Below are 27,356 nucleotides of genomic sequence, written 5' to 3'. Positions count from 1 at the left end.
TCAAGATATGAAACACAGTTATCCTGGCTGCATGTAACAATCCTCAAGATCAAGGCCAAAACTGTGGCAATGCTGCTATGCTGTTTCCTCTTTATTCCCAACATGTTGTGCTGAGGACTGTTCAATTCCAAGCTACAGTGCTAAATGCTACTTCAGTCCTTAAAATCATGGGGAGAAGGTGAATACTTGAATTTAATTTCTTATTGGCTATATTTTACTCATTCTGGAATAAAGGAATTTCAAAAGCATTTTTGAGACTTAGATTCTGAATGTCAATGTGAGGAAAGGCAACCAGTTACTATAGCTCAGTATGCTACAGCTTTTAAAATGAAAATATAAATGGTAACAACTAAATTTATTTCTCTATTTACTTTGCCTCCTGTTTGACAGATCTGTAGAGGCAGCAGAAACCTTGAATTTCTAAAAATATGATTTAATCCATCCAGGCTTGCTCTTATATTTTAATCACTGCTTTAGACCCTCCCTACCCTTGAAGGTTGAGGGGTGCAGGGTTATGGTAATAAGGCTAATTGCATTGATGGGAATGAGAAAATGGGTTGGGAAGGGACAGGAAAAGGGCCATGAACAAGATAGCTTAAATGTATTAGAAAGGACAGGGTTTCTATAAATTTTTGATTTTCTAAATGTCAATCCTGTGATCCGATTCTAAAAGGAAAAAGTAATCATAGATTTAAAAACAAAACACATGAAACTCCAGGTCAACAGATCATCATCAAGTTTGTTAAAAGGGATACTGAAGTACAAATTCCCATGTACACGTATAAATGCATGTATAAACCTGTGTGTGTGACCAATCCCTACTCTAATCCAGAACTGGACCAGAGTTTTAAGACATGGGAGAGTGGGCAGCTAAGTAAATGACAACCTGAAATAAAGAAATGCTTTCTCTGTAAGCCAAGGATTCAAAATGAAACTTGATTCAGAGAATTTTTTTAAACTTTTGCTTTTATTCAGTTCAAGAGCAATAGAAAAATAACTCCTAGCTTGAACTGTTTGCAAGCATTTATTTTTAGCTCTCCATTAACCCTTACTTGCATCAAGGAGTGAAAAAAAGAAGTTAAAAAGCAAAAAAAGCTAAAAAATAAGAAAATAGCCATATTTTACCTCTAGTTCAACACACTCACAAGCTTTCTATTTTATGATCAAAAAGTTTAAATTTAGTATCTTTAAGGAAACAAAGATACTAAAACATCCTCTTTAGTCAGGAAAAGAAAGTTAATAGTATCTGTAGAGCCTTCAAACCACAGGAATTCAAAGACACTTAACATCAATTATTTAAAGAACTACTAATCTATTATAGAGCAAAGGAAAAAGAGAACTAGGTCACTTGACCAGAGGTACAGATGCTATTTATTTTCTTCCTTTCCCTTCCAATAAAAGGGGAAGACAGCAACCTAGTGATTTCCCAAATTAAAGCCAGTCTCCTGAGAATATTTCTCTATTCAAAAACTATCTTTAAATCTTGACACAATTTTTTTAAGCTTTCAAAAATAGTTTGTTACTTATTTTAAAAGTTCTTATTTCATATAATATGTATGTTGCAAGTGTGCTTGTACTCAACATTAATGTCCAATGTTAACAGCTTGTAAATTCGAAAAGCAAAGCCAGATATTTTTTACTTCTTTTAGAAGTAATATAGAAAAACAGGGAACTAAAAAATATTGTCTAAGGTAGGACTTAAAAAGAACTTTACTATGCACCTTTTCCACTTTTCAACATTCATAAGATAAAAGCACTTTAATGCTAAACACATTTTGAAATGTTAATTTTTTAGTGCCTTCAGTTCATATTGCTAAAAGTTAGCGTAAGATTTTGTCTTTATATGCTTTATATCTCTATGTTTGATAATATTAGGTAACTATTATTAATTTTGAAACTGATGAGTATTGTGGTTGTTTTTAAAGAGTCATATATTGCATACATATACATCAAATATCATATATAATATTTGGGATTTGATTTAAAATAATCCAGGAGGAGCAAGTGCAGCATTTTACAGATAAAACATTATTGACCACTAGCTGATAATTGTTGAATCTGAGATATTGGATACATCGGATTCCATTATACTATTCTCTCCACTTCTGTGTATGTCTGAAATTTTTCATAAAACTTAAAACAGCGCTTACAAAATCCCACCCAAGTGACTCAATGTTATAATCTAAAAGAGCTGATTCCATTGGTAAAAATGGTAAAGGTATTGAGAAGTACAGATTGGTAGTTACAAAATAGTCATGGGAATGAAAAATACAGCATAGGAAATACAATCAATAAGACTGTAATAACTATGTATTCTGTTAGGTGAGTACTGGAAATATAGGGGGGAGCACTTTGTGAAGCATATGACTGTCTAACCACTATGCTGTCCACCTGAAACTAATAAAAACTAATACTGAATGTAAACTGTAATTGAAAAAATAAAAAGTAAATTATAAAGAAATAAATAATAATAATTGAGTCAACTGTAAAACTGGTCATTTAGCTTTGGGACAGAAAATGAGAAATAAACAATGCAAGATGGAAGAGAAAGGCCAAGTAAGGTTGTTTGGTTGCAGTATGTATCATCCATAGCAGAAATCCTGGAATAAAAAAAAGTTATCGTGTTCACAAGAAATACAGCTGCCTATGAATAGAAGAGTGAGCCAAATGCATAAACTAAGGAGACTGCTATAATGGTACTACCACATACCTGGAAAAAAATTAAACTACCTATTCATGGAATTAGAAGATTTGGTCTAACAAAGCTGCTATGTTTTCAGCAACCAATCCTGGATAATTACTGTTTACTTATAATAATGAATTAAAATACTAGTGAACTACAAATTATATAGATTTTTTTATGAGCAGTTTTCTAAAATAAAATGTGTTCTTCTTTCTACCAAAAAGAACATCATTTAATAGAGGGAGAGAAACAGAGAGAGAGAGAGAGAGGGAGGGAGGGAGGGAGGAGGGGAAGGGGAAGGGGAAGGGGAAGGGGAAGGGGAAGGGGAAGGGGAAGGGGAAGGGGAAGGGGAAGGGGAAGATCATATTAGCAATTTGGAGAGACAATTTTGAAAGAATCCAAGAACCTCCCTCAAAAGAATTAATGAGCAACACTTATTAATGTCAAAGCTCATTAAAAGACCTGAGACCTCCGTCAAAGGGGATAACTCGAGGATAACAATCCTTTTTCCTCATCCCCTAACCCCCATATTTTTCTACAGACAAATGCAAGGATAAAATGTCAACCACTTCAGAAATGTAACAGATTCTACATATAAGCTTAACAGAATGATTTATGGTGTTTAGATAAGCTTAACAATGTCTCTTAACTTCCAACACATGGTATTTTGTTTCATTTCTGCAAAGAAGGTTCTCTAATGAAGATCCTAGCGATAGTTGTATGTTAGCAATACTGCAAAAGGGACATACGGGAGATTAGCCGAATCTGACTGACTTTTTATAGTAACACAGAATGAATTCTAGATTTAGACTACTCCCAGATTCCTTACAGTCCTGGAGTTTATTGTACATCCATGGTTCCTATATTTGAGAAAGTATCAGACATTTAAAAATATTATATTCAAGGTATTTTCCCCCCTTGAGTTGTCTTCCACTCTACTTTCTTGTACTTTAAATCCAAAGAATTAACCCTTTAGCTTATTTACAAGAATTTGTTCAACAAAGGCTGCCTTTTTGCTCTATAATCTTATCACCTGTACATAAAATGAACTGCCTCATGTCTAGTATATTTAGTATTTAATACACGAAGTACACCTTCCCAGAATTCCAGAGATGCTACATTGTCACATAATAGGCTTTGGAAACAGAATACCTAGGTTTGAATCCCGTTTAAAAACTTGAAAATAAAGTAAGATTGTTCTACTTATTGCTTTGCAGATAGTTAATTTCACCTGGAACTTGAAGACTGTCCTTTCCAAAAGAACATGCTAACTTTTTGGGTTGACTTTCTAAACAAAATGTATAAATTTTGTAAATCAGACATTTAGAGATTTTTTTTTACTTCTGACAGGTGGAAGGGGGAGTAAATAAACTATAAATAAAATTTAAAGTACAAGGTTATTTTTTAAAATATTGTATATAGATGTTTACAGATGTTGTATCTATATACCATATATGTATTTCCAAACCTATAAATAGGATAAGACAATGCAATGTATTAATTGGAGGGGGGAGGGGGGAGCTTTAAAAAAAAGTTTGGGCCCGGCTGGGCGTGGCTCAGTGGTTAAAGCGTCGACCTAGGATCCAGGAGATCGGGGTTCGATTCCTGGTCAGGGCACATGCCCGGGTTGTGGGCTGCAGCCGATCAATGACTCTCTCATCATTGATGTTTCTATCTCTCTCTCTCCCTCTCCCTTCCTCTCTCTGAAATCAATAAAGATATATTTAAAAAAAAAAAAAAAAAAGTTCGGTCCTTTTGTGAGGTACCAAGGACTTTTAAATAATCATTCCTGCAAATCTCAAATATACATAAACTCAAACTCCTCCTCCTTTTGATTCTACTGAAATAAAATACTCTAGGCGAGTTTTTTATTTTGTTTTAGCTTTAGGGGGATTACTGAATTAAAATTAGTAAAATGTTCCTTGTCACTGGCACATTCATATTAAACTCTATAGAATCCCCAGAAAGAACACGGCATCTTTAAAAAGGAAAAATGGTACAGATAAGACGTGCTAAAAAGAAGTCGTTTTTTATTTGGAAAAACTCAAAGACTTAAAGGTTTATTATGAGTTAATGTAAACTGCCTCATACAAATTTGATCTTTAAGACTTCCCCAAAATCAGAATATATCAAAATGAATTATCAACTGTAGAGGGTAAGAAAACAAAACATTCACAGCATTTATATTAACAAAATTTTATAACTGACATTATTTGTTTTAAAATATTTTCTATTTTACAATAATCCTATTGCTTTTTTAATCAGTAACACAATCAGAATAAAACAATAAAAAATAAGGTTTAGATATTTAAATACAAATATATAAAATTAAGTAGACTATGGCCAAGAAAGGGCAAAATAAGACAAGCCAAGTCAACACTTCCCTTTAGAAAAGGCCAAGTATATCGGGAAATCATAGAAAGGATAAATGTCATTCAATATACTATAGAGGAAAATTACACTGCTAAGTGGCAATCACATTAACCTATTTGATATTACATTATGATTACCTTTCCTTCTAAATAGTTTATTTTTTAAAAAAACTATCAGATGTTAAGATTAACAAAACAAGGATGGTCTAAAATTAGGAAACAACTCTAGCAAAAATTAATAATAAATGACCACATATGTGACTATATTTTCAAATAGAGTACTATTGCCTTTGTACTATCTGATGTACCTATTCTGGGACATCTCCCTTTTGCTCTTGTGATTATCTTTGGTGTATTTCTCAGGTAACTATAACTTACATAGTTATTCAAGTCACCTGGGAAACAAGAAAATAATTTTATTATTTCAAGATAGACTGCTCTCCCTTTTGTCCAACTGGGATGGCAACTTGAACTATTCCAGATGACTTCAGCTGTATATCCAGTGGTTCTAATTAAGAAAAGAGATTTCGGATAGAGATTGAAGAGGGTAGCAGACTAAGTGGAAGCTACACTGACACTCTCTGGGGACCAAACTGGAATTACAATTATAATATAGAGAAACTATTCTGAATAATCAACTGCAACTGAAGACGAGCTGGAGGGCACCCTCATAACCAAGGAGGGAAAGTGGGGACTGCAGAGACTGGCAGGAAGTGCAGAGGCACAAGAGGGCTGGCTGGGCTCCCACAGGTAGCAGCTGAAGGTCCCAAGGGATATCTCAGCTGTGGGGGGTTCCCACTGAGGACTCTGGGGCCTAAACCCTAAGCTGGGCTCCCCAGCCCAGAGCACCAGAACTGAGAGAGGTGCTCACATAACATCTGCTGTGAAAAGCAGCAGGGTTTCTGTCTGCCAGGGCGAAATGGCTGGAAATGCAGGCACTCTCTTAAAGAGCCAAGACACCAAGTTTCTTGTGCAGCCACTCACCTTGGGCTCTAGCAGAAGGAAGGCGGAGTGGTTTGGAGCTGTATGAGAACCTAGGGTTGTGGGCTCTGGAGATTGAGATCAGAAGGCACCCATCTGGATTCCTATGCAGAGTCACCCCCCATACTGCAGAGGACATTGTTCTCAGGCAGATAATTTGCTGCTTTTTTATGGGGGGGGGGGTGCTCGGCAACTGCCCCTCCCTGCTAGAAAACCTCTTGTCCTACCCAGAGGAGTTTCTACAGCCTGAGGCTCATTAAGAGAATCAGATTAATCAGCCTGCAGCCAGAGGCAGACCTCAGAGTGCTTTGAGTCTTTGCCTAATCTGCTTCTGGACCTGGGCCTTAGAAAAACAGACTTTGGTTTGCATATTGTTCCTGTCCAACGGCACCCAGCCCCAGCAGAGGAGACCTCAAGCCAAGGGCTGTTGATAGCCCCAAACAGGGTACTCACAGCCAAGTAACAAACCGCACCTGACATTGGAGTGCACCAGAGACTATCCAAAAAGACCGAGAGTCCTAGGAGATCTAATACATAGAAACGAACCCAAATAGGCAGCCAAAATGGGGAGACAAAAAAACAAGCACCAAATGAAAGAACAAGACAAGTCTCCAGAAAAAGAGCTAAATTTAATGGAGATAAGCAGTCTATTAGATATAGAGTTCAGAATACTGATCATAAGTATGCTCAACAGCATGAAAAGAGATATGAAGAAAATTTCCTATGAAGGAAATTAAGAATGACATAGCAGAAATAAAGAATACATGCGAAGGAATAAACAGATTAGAGGAAGCTGAGGATCAGATCAGTGAATTAGAAGACAGGATAGAAAAAAATTACTCAATCAGAGATCCAAAAAGAAAAAACAATGAAAAAAAGGGACAGTTTAAGGGAGCTGTGGGACAACATTAAACGTAACAATATTCACATTATAGAAGTACAAGAAGAGGTCAAAAGTACGCAAGGGTTAGAGAACCTGTTTGAAGAAATAATGACAGAAAACTTCCCTAACCTGGTCAAGGAAAAAGTCACACAAGTTCAGGAGGCACAGAGAGTAGCAAGCAAGAAGAATCCAAAGAGGCCCACGCCCAGACACATCATAACTAAAATGCCAAGAATTCAAGACAAAGAGAGATTAAAGGCAGTTAGAGAAAAGCAATCTGTTACCTTCAAAGGAGCTCCCATAAGGCTGGCAGCTGACTTCTCATCAGAAACTCTACAGGCCAGAAGGGAATAGCATGAAATATTCAAGGTAATGCAAAACAAGGATCTGAAACCAAGACTACTCTATCCAGCAATACTATCATTCAAGATAGATGGTGAAATAGAGTGTTTCCCAGACAAAAAAAAGCTAAAGGAGTTTATCACCACCAAACCAGCATTGCAGGAAATGTTAAAGGAACTGTTGTAATTAGAAATAGAAATAGAGAGAGAGAAACATAGGCATAAAGAATTAAAATGCAACCGATAAGTATCTATCAATAATAGCCTTAAATATAAATGAATTAAATACTCCAATGAAAAGACATTGGGTGGCTGAATGGATAAGAGAACATGACCCAAATATATGCTGTCTACAAGAGACCCACCTCAGAACAAAAGACACACACAAGATGAGAGTGAAGGGATGGAAAAAAAATTTTCCATGCAAATGGAAATTAAAAAAAGCTGGGGTAGCAATACTCATATTGGACAACATCGACTTCAAAATGAAGGCCATAACAGGAGACAAGAAAGGTCACTACATAATATTAAAGGAATCGATCCCACAAGAGGATATAACCCTGGTAAATATATATGCACCCAATATAGCAAGACCTAAATTTATAAAAAAACTTCTAGAGGACTTTTACAGAGAGATCAACAGCAAGACAGTCATACTAGGGGACTTTAACACCCCAGGTTTCACTGGATAGGTCTTCTAGACAGAAAATCAAAAAGGGAACAGTGACCCTAAATGACACCCTAGATCAGATGAATTTGACATTACAGAACATTCCACCCCAAAGCTGCAGAATATACATTCTTCTCAAGTGCACATCAGTAGATGAATGGATAAAAAAGCTGTGGTACATTTACACCATGGAATACTATGCAGGTGTAAAAAAGAAGGATCACTTATCCTTTGGGACAGCATGGAGGGAACTGGAGAATATTATGCTAAGTGAAATAAGCCAGTCAGAGAAAGACAAATACTACATGATCTCACTCATATATGGAAAGTAAACAAAAAAAACTGATGAACAAAATAGATCCAGAGACATAGAAGCATGGAACAGACTGAGGGATCTCAGAGGGAAGGCGGGGGTGGGGGAGTGGGTGGGAGAGATTAATCAAAGAACTTATATGTCTATAAGCATAATCCATAGACACAGACATTGTTATGGGGAAGGCCTGGGAGTGGGGGCGATGAGGGCTGGAGAGGATCTATGGGGGAAAAAGGGGAACATCTGTAATACTTTCAACAATAAATTGTTTTAAAAAGAGAGATTTCAGAAATGACTCATGTGCTAGCATGATTTGAAAATAAAAAATATAATAACAAGCTTACATCTGCACTATATACAACCTAAGAGTGAACCCATGTCTAGCTCTACTTCATAATAAAAATATTTAAGGAAAATGTTTTCCTGGCTTTTAATTCTTCTTAGGCTGTCTGTCCTAAGTCCAAAAGAGTAAGGTAGACAAATACTCTGGGAAATAAAAGAGCCTTTTGCTGCTTCCTGTGCCAGCTGGAATTCTGACAACACTTCTGAGAGAAAAGATGTCTCAATTTTTTAGTAAAACTGTCTTTCTCTGGGTACAGAGAATTTAACAAGAAACATCTCTTAGTAAATCCTGCATAAAAGCATGAACTGAATGATTGCTACGGAACCAACAATCCTACTATTAGGTAATAGAGAAATTTACCTCTGCAGGATTTAAAAAGGCTTGATCAATCTCAGAGCAGAAAGCAAGTATTATTAATGCTTATTCAGATTATATACAGAAGCAAAGCAAAACATTTTAACAAATAGAAAGGGTTGAGAAAAGTTAGATATGGACACAGAAAGTGAAAAACAGTAATAACTTCAAAAAAAGTGACATACTTAATTCTTCTATGCCTAGTACTTCAATATGGAAGAAAACTGAGAATTGTAACAAAAACACTGTTTTGGCAACACTTGACGAGTTAAGATCCACACAGCCTTCACCATGTCCTTATGCTTTACCTCACTTCAGTATCTGCTGTACCCAACCACTCCTCCTCCCTGGGTTTCTCCTTGAATGGCTTTCAAGATAATCAAACTAGTTGTTATTATTTTATTTTACTTTTCCTGTAACTTTGTTCCTTTTGTCTCTTTTAAAATTCTCCTATCTCTAAATAGAGGCATTGTACCCTTAGGCTGCCCTCCCTCTCTTGGTGAATTCATGTAATCTCATATTGGTATTATTTTTTCTTCAACTGAATGCCTACACTAATTTATAATTTTAGCCCTCTCTTCTTTCCTGAGGGCTAATTTCACATTCTTACTGGGGTTAAAGAGAGGTCAAAGATGACTCCCAGGTTCTTAGACTATATGCTTTTTAAAAAAAAAGAGAATTCTATAAACTTGATTACATCTTTCTATGTAATACAGACTAAGATCTGAAAAGTTAAAAAAAAAAAGGCTGATGACAACATACATAATAATAATAGCAAAAAATGGATGCTGACATTGAGAGAACAAAAAAAATCACAATGTAAAACCTAAAGCTTAGCAATATGGGACCATTTGGGATACAGGTCCCCTCCCAGCCCCCCCAAAAATCAGAGATCTCTTTAGTCCACTGAGAGATTAAACTAAACTGTATAACTGCACTGTACAATATAGTAGCCATTGGCCACATGACTAAAAATCTCAGTTCCTCAGTCACACTAACCACTCTGTAAGTGCTCAAAAGCCCCAGGTACCTTACTGGACAGCAGAGACAAAGAACATTTTGACCACCCCAGAAAGTTCTACTGGACAAAGCTGCAGTGCTGATTCAACCTTCATTGAGTATTCTCTACATGTAGGCACCATGCCAGGTACAGGGATATAGAAAGATGAGTAAGAAAAGGCCTCTCTCTGTCTTCAAAGAGCACATACCTGTCTATAGTGTAGGAAAGACAAAAACATTTACAAGTTCTAGAGTAGAGGTAATGACATTTATGAGAGAGTAACTGATTAAGGGGCCCAGCTCTGAATTCCAGACCAATTATCTAGGATTCCAATCTTTTTCCTTAGTGTTTTCTGAAGACGTGGCCTCAGGTGTTACAATGGTATAGCAAGTAATGCTGAGACTCACCACTACCTAAAAATCTTTGGGCTGTCAGAACCAGAGATGCTTAGACCTAAACAGGGTTTAAGTTAGCTCTGTCCCTCTGGACTTGATGTCTCACACTGCTGGCAGCTCTTGGGGTGGAAAAAGCTGTTCTGCCACTCTGGCTATTTTCCTTAGATCCATCCTAGGAGACAGCTTTGCTTCAACTGTCACTTTGAGTCTGGAGCTCAAAGTGTGCTATACCTGTATTAGCATGTGCTATACCTACAGTGGCCAAGGGCCTGACAAAGTGTGAAGTCATGTCCAAGAAATAAATTAAAGCTGCAATTGAAAACAAAACTCAGGTGCCAATGGAACAAGAAGGGAGAGGAGAGGTACGTTCTAAGCAGAAAGGGAAGGTCAAGAAACCAGGATGAAAGAGGTAAGCATAAAAGTTAATGGAAAGATATGTGGGGAAGCAGAGGATTCATTACAATTCAAACATAAGGGACATACAAGGGGGTAACAGCAGAAGATGAGGCTGGATCTCAGCCCAACTACAAAGAGCCTTAATGCCACCTCCTAAAGCACTTGGCCTGGACAGGCCTGTGACAGCCAACCTTTATTAAGTAAATCAACAAATGATGAGGCTTGTATTTTCAAAAGACAAACTTGGGGAAAGAGTGAAAGTCAGACAGTGATGGATAAATAAAGGGAACATATCTGGATGAAGACCAGGTTGAAGGTAAAGAGGAGGAAATTGATTTGAGAGACATTAGGAAAAAGTGATTGGCTCTAATTGCTGACAGAATCTATCTGGCACAATAGCATCCAATAAATGTTGCACAAATTATTGAATAAGATATAATCATTTAGATCACAGAGAAGGGCAGAAAACAAAAACGATGAGAAGTACAGAAGTTTAAGGGAAGTACTGGCAGAAGAAACTGAGAGAAACTTAAAAGGAACAAAGAAATCAAATAAGGCAATATTCCCTCTGCCTGTAGGGGGATTCCCCAAGATATCTGGATGGCTTGATCCTGTCTCCTTCAGGCCTCTGTACAAATGTCAACATTTTAGTGTAGTCTTCCTTGATAATACTATTTAAAATTGAACAACATAGACATACTCTGTAAGCACTCTCCAACCCTTTCCTGCTTTATTTTTATCTGTAGTACTTATCAATATCTAACATACTATACATTTTATTTATGTATTTAGTTTCATTCATCACTGTACATCAGAGCCTAAAACAGTGCCTAACATGCAGCATGTGTTCAATAAATACTTGCTGATTTGACAGGATAAATAATGCAAAGAAATAAAAAGAGCAGGATCATTTCATGTAGACTATGGATATAAAATGATACCTAACATGGAAATTCTACTGATTATTTTGAGTGCCAAAATTAAAAATCTGTATAACTAAACAGTCCTTTAAGTATGAAAGGCTCAAAAAGTTTTCTTCAAATATGTATTTTATAGATACAATATATTCAAATATATGTAATTAATTGTAACAGTCTATTTATAGTTACAAAATAATGAGATAATTTTCTATCTTGAACATCATTCGCAATACTTGATAGGCATACCACAAATTTACCACTTCAAGTATTAACACTTTCTCAACTTCCATCACAAATTTCTAATTTCTTTTCTGACATTTTGGCTATTATTAATTGCTAAGCGAAGGTAAGAAGCTAAAGTTGAAATACTGGAATATTAGTATAATCACAGCCATTGGCTTTAAGATATAGTGAATAAGGATATGACATAAAGAAGGTGAAGAATGGCCAAAAAGTTAGAAAAGTAAAAAAATCCAAGAACACAAAAAAGTTGGCTTCAGGAAAATTCCCAAACATGATTATGCCTCACTTTCCTCATTAATAAAATGCAGCCAACACTAGCACCTGAATATGTGATAGGCTTGTTCTGAGACTTTTTTGGAGGATTAGACCTCTTTTAAGTAATAAGCTTGACACAGTGCCTATCACAGACATTTACTTCTTTAATCCACAAATATTCATGAAGAACCAACTACACAAAAGGTGCCATTTTAGGTACTGGCGATAGTGGCAAAGGAAAGATACATACCTACTCTCAGAATCTATGGCCTACTGGAAAGACAAACAAATGAATTACAAAGTGTGACAAGTGCTATGGAGAAAGCCAGTAGGATCCTGAGACAGAAACCAAGGGAGTGAGAACATTCAACTTTAGATGTGGTCAGGAAAAGTGTTTCTGAGGACAGAAGGCATTATCCCTATGAGGGTATGAAAGTATCACAAAAATTAACTCAAAATGGGTCCTAGACCTAAATGTAAAACACAAAACTGCACACACACAAAAGAATAATACTGGTAAGTATTTTAGGCAAAAGAACTGTATGTGAAGAGCTTTTAGCTTATTTGAGGAACTGAGAGGAACCCAGTACAATGGAAGCATAGTAAGCCAATGAGGTAAGATCACAGAGACAGGCAAGAGCCAGATGATGCAGGACTCTGCAAGGCCATGGTAAGGATCTGTGATCTTCTGCCATGAGAACTTATTTTTCAATGGAAATCTGCTGAAGTTTCCTGTTCTTCAGAGTGAAAGATAATTCAATTTGCGTTTCATAAAGATCACTCAAGCTTTTTCTGGAAAATGTATTACAGGGGAATGTGAATAGAAGTGGAAGAATTAGTTCCAAGACCAATGCAGCAGTCCAAGAGAGAGAGAGCGAGAGAGAGCAAGAGAGCGAGCAAGAGAGAGCGAGAGAGAGCGAGAGAGAGAGAGGGAGAGATGGTGCTTGCAATAGGGTAGTAGTATAGAAATAAAGAAAAGTTGATGGATTCCAGATATATTTTGAAATGGATTGAATTTGGGGCATGAGGGAAAGAGAGGAATCAAGGATGACTCCTAGATGTCTGACTTGGTGAATGGTGCCATGGTAAGTAACATAGTTAAGTATTTAATTAATTTTAGCTATTCAAAAAGAAAGGACAATTAGGTCAAGCTATGAGGGAACAGCAGTATCAGACCAACTTTCCCACTGAAAACAACTATGAAAGTGAGAACTAAAATACAAAACTAAAAGACAAAAAACCCTGCTACTTGAAGGTATGGAGAGAGCAACCAAGAGCATCAAGGCATTAGGGGTTAAGAGCTCCTAAAGAAGGGAACACATTGAGAAGATCCCCACTTTTTCCGCTTGAGGTATTAGGGCACAGAGCCACGGAGAAAGCAGCATCCAGGCCCTGGTATCAGTCTCACTAGGCTGGAAAGACAAAAATTGGAATACTGTACTACCACAGTAGCCAGGAATTGAGGCTCCCAGACAAAAGAATGAGCCCCACATTCTGCTCAGTTTTTGCCCTCCCAGAAGGAATATGCTGAATCATAAAGAGAACTGATGGACAGGAAAACCCAGTGAGAAGATGCTGCAAAGAGGCTAAAAAAGCTAAGCACAGCTTTCACCAGCTTCACAATACTTGGAATTCAGGGCTTGCCAAAAAGACACATCTTAGTAAATATTCCAAACTTTCAAGTGAAACTTCAGATGCGCCATGCACTAGGAGTGAGGCTATCTGAATTTCTTGATTGCCCTGAATTCCACCTCATGTCATATCAATCACTGATAAATCAAAGTGATCCATGTTTTTCTAACTGCCTGCCAGAGAATACTAAATCCTATATGGAGAAAGATAACATCATTCCGGTCCTCTATAATTTTTCATCATAATGTTAATAAAACATTACCAGGCATTCTACAAAAAAAGATCAAATGATCATAAACCAGACAACAGAAACAGGCTCATGGGGGATCTAGGTATGAGATTCATCAGATAAGAACATTACAATGATTAATATAACCAAGAAAATAGATGAAAACATTATGAGAACTTGAATCTGTGTAAATTTTAAGACTGAAAATACAAAAACCAAAACTAAGAACTCAATAATTAGGTATACCTGGATATTGGACAGGAAAGACATGATAAGTGAACCTGTAGATCAGTGAAAACATCGGAGAATAGAAACTGTGAAATGACCTAACATACTTGTAAGTTTAGCACCAGAAGGAGAGGAGAGAATTTGGATAGAAACAATATTTAAAGAATACCAACTAAGAAAATTCCCAAAGTGACAAAAGATAGCAAACCATAGACTCAAGACACTCTACAAACGCCATGCAGAATTATAACAAAAGCCACGCATAAGCTCACAACATAGTCAGGTGCCACTTAACCACAGGATAGGTTCTAAGAAATGTGTTGTTACATGATTTCATGCTTGTGTGACCATCACAAAGGGTACTTACACAAACCTGTATGGCACAGCCTACTGTATACCTAGGCTATATGGTATAGCCTACTGCTCTTAGGCCATAAGCCTATACAGCATGTTACTATACAAAATAACATGAGATTATATCAGGCACAAGAGAAAATTATGCAATCAAGAGATGCTGTACAACAATCGTAAATTTATTTGCAGACACTAACTTAACCTCAAAATATATAAGGCAAAATGAGAGACAACTAAAAGAACATAGAGAAAAATCCTCATACAGTTGAAGATTTTAACACACTTCTCTAAACTGAGTGATGAAAAAAACTGAAAAAGTCAGTAGTGATAGGTTTTGAACATAATTAACAAATTTGACTTAAATATTAAGCACACCACACTCAATTTTATAAAATTAACTATAAAGCAAGTAACAACAAACTGCTCGCTATTAAAACCATGGAAAGACTAATCCTAAAACCACAGTAGTATTAAACAGAATATCAACAAAAATATAGCTTAAAAAAAATCCCCAAATGCTTAGATATTATACAATATACTATTTCTAAATAATCCATGGATCAAAGAAGAAACGACAATGGAATTTTAAAAATATTTTGAATTGAGTGATAAATAAAAATATATCAACTTGTGAGATCTAGATAAAGTATTGAAATTTCAGACTTAAATGCATACATAAAAAAAGAAGTCTGATCATTAATGATGAGTATTCATCTCAAGAAACTTGAAAAATAACAGCATGTTAATTAAAAAAAAACCCACACAGAAGAAAAGAAATAAAGGTAAAAGCAGTACCCAAAAGAAAATTTTAAAAATTTCAAATCTGAAAGTTGGTTTTAAAAAGCTGACTGAGATCAACAGAAAGCACAAATTACCAACAAGCAGATTTTACAAAACAGATAATATTACAAACATAAAAAAGATAATAAAAAAATATTGTGAAAATGTTTAAGCCAAATGGGAAAATTTAGATAAAATGGACAAATCACTTGAAAACCAAAACTTGTCAAAACTGACAAGTAACAGAAAATGTGAATAGTCCTATATGTATTAAAGAAATAGAATCAGTAATCCCCAAGAAAACTCCAGATGGCCTCACTAGCGAATTCTTCCATTTATGGATGAGATAAAATTGATCTTCACCAACTCTTTCAGAGAATAAAAAACATTTCCCAGCTTATTTTATGAAGTCAGCATAACCCTGATTTATATCAAAGACTTTACAAGAAACTGAAATTACTAGTCAATCTTGTTCATGAATAAAATTACAAACATTGTAAATGAAATATAATCTAGCATATAAAAAGGATAATGCATAATGAAGTGAGGTTTATCCAGAAATTCAAGGATACTTTGAAATTAGTAAATATGTATCTTCCCCACCCACCAAAGTTTTAACACATATCCAAAACATAGCAACCATATTCCTAAGAATTTTAGCCTAAAAAAATTATCAGACAAGTACAGATATGTTTTAAAATATGCATTATTTCAGTGTTTATAATAGCTTTTAAATGCCTATGAATATGGAATCAGCTAAACAAATTTATCAGAATCAGTGCAAAATCACATGGTTCTATACTTACATGTATGGTAGCTGCTCATGATATATGACTAAATGAAAGATTCAGGATACAAAAGCAGGAATATTTCTAAGGTAAAGGCACTCATTTTATTTGAAAGTAAAGAAAATTAAACATATATTATGAGAGAACATTTTGTCTAGACATGAAGAATTGCCATCTTAATTTAAGTTCACAAACAAAAGATACAATGCCTAACTTGGACAATTTTCTTCAGTGGAAAGAACATTTTCTTCTCAAAATCTAGTCAGAGAAAATTGCTCACATATGTACTTTATTTACACCATAAGATAGATTTAAATCAATCAATAGAGAATCTGCATCATATACAAGCAGTTACAGTATGAAGAAAAAAGCAAAATACCCTAAAAGCACTAAATTGTTACACATCAATATGCTTTACACAAATAAAACAATATAGTTTCTGCATTCAAAGTGGTAAGTTTATAGTGAAAAAATTCTATTCCATATATGAGATATATATATACAAGACAACTCAAAGTTCCAAAAACTATAAAGAAAGCTCCCGTTAATTTTAGCAATTAATAAGACAATCCACCTTCATTAAAAATCATTGCAACCCAGAGATTATATATATATATATATAGTATTTTGCAAACATATTTAAATAAATGTCATCTCTACTGGACCATGCTAGCTCAGAGCAATCAACAGTGACTGCATGGAACAAGGTCTTGGGAAGGACTCTGAGGTATTCATTCTGTTTAGGAAAGTGTGCCTGAAGGACTTAGCAAGATTTGCTCAGCCATGGCAGGCAGTAAGGGCTTAGTATGTTTATCACTATCGACATCAGATCCAAATTCTTATTCCTAGCTCTACGTTTTACTAGCTACATGACCTCAAGGAAGCTCCTTACCCTCTCTGAACTCAGGCTGTGAGAAAGTAAATATCATCTATGCTGATAATCACACTGTGATGTCTCTAAAAGACAAACAGAAGACCACAGATAACAATTTCTCCCAGGGCCACGCTACAGCTCCAAAATAACTAAAGATCTCCCCCAGCCTCCTTCATTTCTCCTGACACTTAAACAAAGACGGCTAAGGCATCCAATCACTAACCTCCTTCTACTTCATGTGTGACAGTATTCCATTCACAGCTAGTCTCCACTTACGCTGGTCTCTAACTAGAATCATCTTGCACTGCGCAAACATTACCAAAAACTTCTTCATTCCCTCTTCCTGAGACTACACAGGGTTCCTCAGGTATGTGCTGTTCCTTGCTGCAGCAAATCAACAAACCTAACTTGTTCCACTACAGATGCATTCCTGGTGGTCTTCCCTTGGTGGGCAGTAGCAGTTTTACCTACGTATTTACCCAGGTCACTGTGAGGATTAGATGAAATGTTACCATGTAAAATGCCAAGTATCTACCTGGGGAATAGCAAGTACAAAACAATTATCAGCCTTTCTCCCGTATGAGCACAAAATAAAGCTATACATGTAATTTTACTTTTTTAATCATCTACATAGTTTGTCACTATCAAGAATCTACATCTCTGCAAAACATGCTAAATGCCAGAAAATAAGCCCCTCAAATAAACAGAACTCTTGGCTGTCCATGAAATAAAGATTATACACTCTGCACAGGGCATCTCCTGAAAATTCTATTCGGCCCCCATTTGCTCATTTTTAACACACTTTAATAAACTTCGAAAATCTGGTTTCCACACCCAGAGCAAATAAGAATCAGCAACTATAAATAGTTGAGAGGGATAGGTAGGCATACTGACCACACAAAAATACAATTGCTCAACAAGGCAGGAGACAGAAAAACTATAATTATGAAACACAAGAGCTTAAAATACTCAGAAATCTTGTTATCTTATGCAATGGCTTCTAAATTTTTTTGACTGAAAACCCCAACTATACAGTACTTGAGCATATACCTCTGATACATGCATATTCATTTATAAATCATATATTTATGTATATTAACTATTTAAAATATTAGTTTTAATTTTGCCATCACTAAAAATACTATTACTATATTAAGTGAGAGCACTGTTACTGAATATGCCATTCTGTTTTCTAAAATCTTGGTTTCCCAATTTGTGAAGTTCAATATACTTTGACACTTGGTTTTAAGAATGTCATAGTCGAAACTGAAAAACCTAGCTCACAAAGATGCATAAATCCATGTAAAAGAATGTGTCACTTACTGGTTTACTAAATCATATCACTTTTCTATTCTATCATGAAATATGCACAAGCTTTTATTAAAAGTCAGTTACCTGATGTCAATGTTATTAAAATTTTATTTTTCTTGATGTCAGATATTTTTGCAAACAAAGCAAAATGTGTTGCTTTTTTATGTTCCAAAAAAAAAAAAAAAAAATGGGTCCAAAGTCCACTGAAATTCTCTGTAAGGAAGATTTTTGAACATAATGGAAATATCTAAACATGTTTTCAAAATGTTCTCTCCATAACATTAGTTTCTTCTAAAAAGTGGGTACTTTCTCATTTATTGGTTAAAATGTATATTTTGCCTTGAAGAAACAACCTACTCTTTGATTTCTCAAAAATATCTCCTAGGTAGCATACTATTAATAGCTTCTTGTCATCATGGAAAAAATCAGCATCTAGAATATTAATCTTTTGTAAAATAAAAATATGTAATTCAGCTTTGAGTTTTACAGTTCCTTTAAATTACTTTGACAGTGAAGCTCTGTTCACATCTCAATACAAATACCATACATTCTTTTAAAAAGCATTTTTAAAAGTAATTATAAAATATACTATCAGAGAAAAACTGCAAGAACCTGGAGAAACTCATGATGCTGCTGTTGACCTCTACATTACAGAATTCCCACACCTTCCCTCAACAAACCACGCTCAGCCATCGTAACCACCTATAATGGACCCAAAAAAGTCTCTGAGCCAATACATAATTAATATAAAAGCTCAGTTCTTCCCCCTTTTTGGAGCACAAAACAGAAGTTCTAATATTTTTATTTTCACATCTCAGTTGACTTTCCTCATGGAAGTTAGTAATTACTAAACTAGTGAAGGAGCACAAAGCTTCACAATCTATATTAGGTGCAGAGGGCAGGACAGTTAATAGTTTACAGAATGATACTTCATTACACAGAGAAGTACTCAATGAACGATAACTGAACTGAATCAATGATATTCAAATAATGGGTCTAAGTCACCAAATATAAGTTAAATTATGCATAGCATATTACAATTAACAGGACAGTAATTCAAACTGTTAGGTTGGGATATTTCCAAAAACAACTTTCATGTATTCAGAAATTTTACTGATTCAGAATCTCTCACCCAGTGATCCCAGTTACCACGAATTCTCCAGTCACACTTTCAATTTTACCCAAGAATGAGAGGAATTCTTAAAAAGCATACTTAAGAAACATACTTCAGTCTCCTAAAATATATTTACTGTTCCAATTACGAAAATGAGTGGAACCATTAGTACTTTATCCACTAAATAACTTCAAACCTTAATATTAAAAATGTGTTTTTAATAATATTCAAAGTAGTAATAGAAGCAGACATCATAGACTTCATATTTTACACCATTAGTAGTAGTAGTGTGAAACAATATCTACTTTTTTTCCATAAGTAACAAAGAGAGTAATGCTTCATGAGTCAAGAAATCACCGAACCAGTTTTTAAATGTCTATTCTGTTTTATAAAGTACAAGAGATATAAGACACATATCCATGCAAATTTGGCATCATAAAAGAATCTCAAATATACTGATAGAAAATGTTTCACAGGAAGGAAAGATCACTATGAGCTAGGATGAACTAAAAACTATTTTCACAGGAGAGGGACATGAGCTGGAGAAGGATTCGGAGCTACAAAGAGCACTGAAAGCTAAGGGAAATAATTTGCTATTTGCTTTAACAAAAACCAATAATTCAGAACACCAAATATAAGACACATTCAAGTAAAACAATTTAAAGAAAGTTTCTGTTAGATTCTCATAATTTATTAAGCTGTTCAAGTCACACACTTATAGATGGAAGTGGTACCCTTTAGCTTCATTCATAAAACCTCTCAACTTAGTCTTAAGAGCTCTAGCAAGAGAAGGAAAAATTAAAAGGAGCTGTAAGTAAACAGAAAATATGGGGCACTAGATCTTACTATACTCTTTTGTCAAAGTTAACAATTTTCTATTGTCTGGACCTTTTTCTAGCATGGCATTTTTCCCCTAGTATACTCTATACCTGTCATTCTACTTGAAAAAGTGATAAAAGTTCACTTCAAAAAGAAATTCATTTTAGTAATATCCTGTCCACCAGAGGGCTCCAATATTTATTTCTTCCACAAATGGAAGCGATATAACATTATAATAAATTCAGTAAGCACGGAAAAAATTCAAATTATCATTATCTCATTTAACCCCAGACTAAAAAGGTTTACAGCTGCTACAATTTCTGCATTAATAGTTCAGAAAGATACAGTTTTAACTGTTTTATCATCTAAAATGTTTCAAATACCAAAATTGCTTTGCCATTATTCTCACACTAATTGTCAATTTCTCTCTTAGGTAGGGTTTTCAATTTTATACATATCATCAAGTACAATTTTAAGTCTAAAGCTCTAAGTAGTAGCTCAAATGTTTTATGTAATACTTTTGTAAATAGAATTTATTTCTTGATAACTTTCCTAATCCAGAAAATAAAAGTACTACCTATCTACCTAGCCTTAGGCCTTAATTCTAACAGATAGAGTAAACATTATCTTCCAGAAAACCTACAGTCATTAACATAATTCATGCTACAATTATAAACAATGAATACTACCCCATATGACCTATGATTTGGGCTGAGAAAAAAAATAATAAAGGAAGTGAATCATTTACATACAACGTATTATAATGATATTCTGTTCAGATATTCTCAGATTTTTTTTCACAAGTACATTATTATGCTGGAATGGTAGCAAAATCTTAGTTCAAACTCAATCACTTTTAGCAAAAGAAAAGCCAATATTTTATGTAAATACATTTATATTATTTATAGGACATATTTACAGAATGTTAACTGGAAAAGTATCAACTGCAAATTTTTTTTTTAAGAGTACAGCAAAAACATTCATTAGGGGTTCCATTCCCCCTACCAAAAACCAACTTGCTAAGTTTGGATTATAAAAAGAGACTCCTTATGGTCAAAACAAAAATTTACTGAATGTTTAAAAATAAATTTTAAATATGAGTTATATTTACAAAATAAAAAGGATGCTAAAAAAATCAATTTTAAAGTGAGTCACAATGATTGCCATAAGACTTTCCAAAAACATCAATTGATTTAGCAATTACTGTAGTTCAAGAATAAATATCTCTAATGAAAACAAAACAGGGCTGTAACTTCACTGCCCCATCTCATCTCCCAAATAGGATTTTCCTATACAACTGACAAGAACTATTAACATGGAAAAGAGCTCAACATTTGTTTCTAAATAGCACATACTAGCTGTCACCACTTAGAAACTTGAAAATTTTACTGCACCTAGCAAAAATGTAAGTATTCATACTTGGAAGAGCACGTATCTTGGTCAATTTAGAGTTATGCTGAAAGGGAAATGTCAGCTTGTAGAAAGAGGTGGGGGTAAGAAGGCTGAGGCTTTTCAGAGTGGTAAAACTGTTCTCACTTTAAGTCATGAACAAAAACACAAACTGTCATTACTGCTATGTAGAGTTTAAAAATATGAAGCACTTAATCAACAACTTCTAACCATGTCATATTTCAAAAAGTCGAGAATTCTAGGAGCATATCAAATGAAGGTACTTCTTAAATAAAAATGCGAGTAATAGCTAATAAAGGTTTAAAAGGCTTTAACACGGGGGAGGGAAATCTAAAGACCTTCAACAAGTTCAACAGCTAGAAAACAAGACATAAAAAATACGCAGAACAATCTCATCTGAGCTGTACCTTAGATACACTCTGAAATAGCATCATCAGGATATTATATGTTTATTACATAATACTGCTGTGCCCTTGCATATCACCTTTAATCAAGGGATCTCAAAGCACCATAGAATCATTAAGGCCTTAAAATATGGTTTAAAACAGAAATAATTACATTTTATAATTGCAGCTATTAATAAAACCTTGCCCCTACTTCCCAGTCCCGTGATCCAAGCATTAGCTTCCAAACCTTCTCTCTGACTTGGAAACAGTATTTCCCAAATCATTTCAATTTGTGACTGATGCTACTACGCACATTCCAGCTTTTCTTCATCATCGGGCCTAAAGAAAGTAGTGGTGCTGTTTTAATGACACAAATCTATTTCATTCTAACTCTGTGACATAATAGTACACATATCTTGCAGTGTGCAGGATGATATAAAATGGTGGCTTTATGGAGATCAAATTTTTGCTCGAGGTGATGAGCCCAAGCACTTACCAAACGAGAAATAGCATTTTCCAGCTCAGTCCAGAGACCTCTCCAGGCAACTTCTAGAGAGGGGTAGAGGAAACCATGCCCAGCTATCTCCTTAAGTGGGCAGAAGACAATTCTCCTGTGTGCACACCAGGAGGAAAGGGAAAACCAAAAGGACAATGCACGAGTTTTAAGACTCAGGAAGCTGAGTGTAAGGTTGCTGCGTGGTCACCCAAGAGACAGAATGTTGTGGTTTCTTCACATTTAAATAGCACATTAAATGGGGAATCCACCATAAGCAAAATGTCTTTAAACCAAGGTCAAAATACACCATTTAGAATCACTTATTTTTAAAATTATTTTAAAGTCTGTAAATGAGGTTTGCTCCTACAGAAACATCTGACATTTTAAAATGTAATCAGCAAAGTTCAATTTTATTTTTTTGGCTGGAATACACGAACACTCAAATGTTTACTGAATGTTAGTAAATGTAACTATGTTAGTATCAATTTTTTCATAAACAAGATTAATCATCATCTTGTTAATTGCATTATGTTTGTCCCTATGACTGCAAAGTGTAATTTCACACTCAACACAAACCCACCTCCAGCACTGTAAGTCTACATGGTTACTACTGTTAGTCAAAAATCCCACAACTTTAACGTTTACAAACAAAAAGAAAAGCATCAATAAACAAGAATACTTTTTGTTTCGAGTTCTCAACATTCAAGGATCAAGGCTCAATAATGCGTTTTATTAGCTTTTAAAAGTCCAATGATGTAATAGGTACTACCAAATATTTGGAACTGAAAGTCCTGGAATATTCACTGTAAATCCCAATACGGTCAGCCTATATTTGTGAAAATTCTCAAACATGTTAATATTTCTGTTGACACACTTGTTCACCTAGACATTTCAAAAAGGACACCGCAAATTCTCGTGGACTTTTTCTGAACGAAATATACAACACTGTTCTCGCAAAGATCAAATTTGTACCTAGTGCATTAATGAGCTAGTCAGTGTCACAGAGCAAGATTCCCGTTTTCCTCCTGTCTGCCTCTGTATCTAGTAGGGACACCCACCCTCGGCTCTGCCCACTGTCACTGACGTTTTCCGAAGCTTTAAGAAACAAGATACAAGTTGTTCAGAGGCTTCTAGCAAGGAGAGATCTTATCCACTTAAAGCTACCTCGCTACATTTCCCCGATTTCTCCATTGCCTTTCATGACTTAAAAAATGCAACCAAATGAGAAACCCCATACTAAAAGCAGTACTTTCTAAAAGGAGGAAACCCGAACCTCAACTTCTCCAAATCTCCCAGCACAGTGGCTTTTCAACATCCCCTGCAAACTCTCGCCCCACGTCTGCATCCTTTCTGATTAAGTAAGATTGGAAACCACAATTAAATCAAAGGGTGTCGTAACTTAGCCCTCACTCACCATATCCGCCGGGACATTACTGGACATCTTGCCGCCTGATATACACCCAGATGTTCACGCGAAAAAAAAAAAAATACACAACAAACAAAAAGGAGCAGAGATCTTCGAGCCACAGAAATCAACGTTAACAATCTCGATTAGTTCGTGATGTGCTTTCCAAAAACTAAGTGATCTGGGAGCCAAAGCGGCGGCCTGGCCAAGGTTCTGCGCGGAGAGGAGCGATCCCCAGGGGCCGGGTGGCCGGAGCGGAGGGCACTCCGGGAGGGAAGCGGCCCTGCGTCGTCGTCGTCAGCAGCAGCAGTGGCCCCAGGACCGGCCGCGCCAGGTGAACCAAGCCGAGTGACACACGGGCATGGAGCGGTGGGAGGGGGTTAAATGCGCCTTCCTCCTTCGCGGGCCGGCAGTGATTCACACTCGCGCCCGAGTCAAGTCCTCATTAAGCAGCAGAATGCCCCGGCTGTAGGTACACGGATAACTATGCGGCTACACATGGACGCGTGAGCGCTGAGTGGCCGGCGCCGGGGAACGGCTCACCTCGCGCCGCCGGGGCCGGGGGCCGGGCCGCCCGAAGCCGCGCTCAAGGGCATTTAACTCGTTGGGAGCCAAGGCCGAAGCCCGGGGCGGCGCTCCGGAGACGCGGAGCTCCGGCCAGGCAGGGACCCACTGCCCCTCCGGGCTCAGGCCGCGGGCACCTCCGGGCCGCAGCGGCTCTCGGGGTGCATCGTCTCCGCTCCTCCGCGCTGCACTTCTGCTTCCCCCTCCCCTCCCAGGCCTCGCGAGCTCCAGCGACGCGGACTCCGGCGGGTCCCCGGAAGAGGCCGGTCCTCCCTCTCCTCAGCCCGGAACCGCTTCCTCTCAGGGCTTCTTCTCCCCACCTCCACTTCTCAGTCCCAAACGCAGCAGCCGCCTCCAGTCATCGCCCCTCAAGCCAACATGGCGGCGGCGGGGGCGGCGGTGACTGCCAGGACGCGGTCCAGGATACAAGGAGTTCGCCCCCCCTAGCGGCCGCGGCCCCCGCCTCCGCCCCCGCCCTCCCCCTCCCTCTCCCTCTCCCTCCCTCTCCCTCTCTCGGACACCAAGTGCGTCACTACGAAGACCATCCTGAAGCATCACGGGAAGTGTAGTCCAAGCGCCCTCGCCCGACTTCGAAGCCACGCCCCTCCTAGTAACAGTTGCTAGGAAAGAAAAGCTCGCTTTTGCCAAGCTGAGGCCCAGAGGTTAGCTATGACCAGGAAAATTATTTGGGGGGAAAGAATTCTGCACAGAGGAGTTCCCTCATGTACAATATACATAGAGATTTAAAATATGGTTTACTTCTAAGCAGAATCATTTGTTTTAATGACAGCGTGCTCTCCACATCCTGCAATCTGAAAGCATTTTGTATAGTGATTTCCTCTGAGTCTCAACATTACATTTGGAAGATCAGAAGCAATCACTGATTTCCGATGAGGTCATGCAAGTTCAAAAGGGACACAGATCTTATTAAAGAGGGAAACAGTTTGAACATGTGTTTCCTGAAGACCCAGGGTCATAAAGCTACTATCTAGTTAAATGAAATGATCAAAAACTGTATTAAAAACAATAGTGAATAGTGCCAAATCTGCATCAGGAAATTAGCTACTACAAACTACATGAGGATTCACTAGTTTATCAGGCCAGCCTCTAAATTCTATTTAACTCAAAATGTAATTGAACAGCCCAAGTGCCCATCAGTAGATGAGTGGATAAAAAAAGCTGTGGTACAGAATACTATGCAGCTGTATAAAAGAAGGACCTTTTACTATTTGAGACAGCATGGAGGGACCTGGAGAGTATTATGCTAAGTGAAATAAGCCAGTCAGAGAAAGACAAGTATCACATGATCTGTCTCATATGTGGAATCTAAAGAAAAAAATAAACTGATGAACAAAATAGATCCAGAGACACAGAAGCATGGAACAGACTGATGAATCTCAGAGGGAAGGTGGGGGCGGGTAGGGAGAGGTTAACCAAAGAATTTATATGCATATATACATAACCCAAGGACACAGACAATAGTGTGGTGAAGGCCTGGGTCAGGGAATGGGGGCGGGGTAGAAGGGGTCAATGGGGTCAGTATTTCATCTGTAATACTTTCAACATTAAAAGTAAATTAAAAAAAAAAACCAAAAAAAAAAAAAACCTATACATCTGCAGTGATTAACAAATAGCACAAAATAATACCATTAGTCAGAGACACGTGAAGACTATGTCTACCCCAGATTTAGGAACAAAATGCAGAAACCACAAATGTCTATCTGAATCCATATTCATATCTCAGTGCTTTGGCAGCGTCTTTTAGGAAGGGAAGTCTCAATAAGACACCTGTGTAAAAATGCCGGCAGACTTAGAGTCTGAAAGCCACCTCTGCAAACTATAGCTATGTGACCTCATCTGTAAGACAGTGTTGCCTACCTTCCACTGTTAAAAGTAGAATGCGTTCATGCAGTGGAAATAGATTGCTTTGTAAGTAATAATGTATCATTTGATGTGAAATGTTACTACTCCATTCAGCAAACAACTGTGCCAGGCACTGCTAGGCATCAGGAGTTTAAAAATGGGTAATTCAGGCACTGTCCACAGGGAACTCACTGTCTGGCAGCTTGTCATTTCCCATAGCAACCTCTCCAGTCAGGTTTGTCTCATCAGGAGGGAAACTCACAGGACATGTAGAGGGCCTGTCTCTTGAGTAGCCTGGCAAATTCCAAGCACTCCTCGGGGCTACCTCATCCTGTGGTGAGCCAGGTTGGTAACCAGGGAGGGGGACAGAGCAAATACCCAGAGAACCCAGCGACAGAGGAAGTGAAGGCCCAAATCACGCCACAATTAAGCCTCACGACTTTGTGTAAACATTTCTGAGTTCTACAGCTACATGATTTTCCATGGCCTTGGTACCTGGTGGCTCATTCTCCATGTTTGGCAACCACAGGGCCCCCTCCCCAGTCCTCCAGAATTAAGGATAGTTGAAAATGCTTCAATTGGCCAATGAGTTCAGAAGGAATATTGGAACACAGTTTGAAGGCTCTTGCTCACAAAGTTAGTCCCCCAACCCACCCCTCACACTGACTTTCATCCAACAACTGCCCTGGCCAAAGTTCTGCTGGGCACCATGCTGCTCTAAGTAGAAAGGCACGGAGCATAGCATGGCAGGACTCACACAAGCTTCAACTCACACCTCTTCTGCTGCATTCCAAGGGCCATATGGCAAGGGTGTAACAACCACGAAGGCCAGCCCACAGCCTTGGCATTTCCAACGCGACATTGCTGTTTGCTGCCAGTAACCCCTGCACCACTAGAAGAGACCACATTCTTCAAGAGTAAAGTCACTGCACCTAGCTGTGTTTCCATCACTCT

The 27,356-nt window shown here is 37.1% G+C and overlaps 1 protein-coding gene across 1 annotated transcript in view; it reads right to left on the bottom strand.

The window, feature by feature from the left end:
• UBL3 (ubiquitin like 3) overlaps positions 1-25,018 on the bottom strand; it is a 66,383-nt gene extending 41,365 nt beyond the window's left edge. Inside the window, exon 1 of the mRNA XM_081130788.1 lies at positions 23,985-25,018. Within this exon, the coding sequence (XP_080986914.1) occupies positions 23,985-24,011 (27 nt within the window). The 5' untranslated portion in view covers positions 24,012-25,018. The remainder of the gene's footprint in view (positions 1-23,984) is intronic.
• Positions 25,019-27,356: the final 2,338 nt, after the last annotated feature.

The sequence above is a fragment of the Miniopterus schreibersii genome, assembly GCF_964146895.1.
Source record: "Miniopterus schreibersii genome assembly, chromosome: 2".
NCBI classification, from domain to species: domain Eukaryota; kingdom Metazoa; phylum Chordata; class Mammalia; order Chiroptera; family Miniopteridae; genus Miniopterus; species Miniopterus schreibersii.
This window is presented reverse-complemented; position numbering and strand designations above follow the sequence as displayed.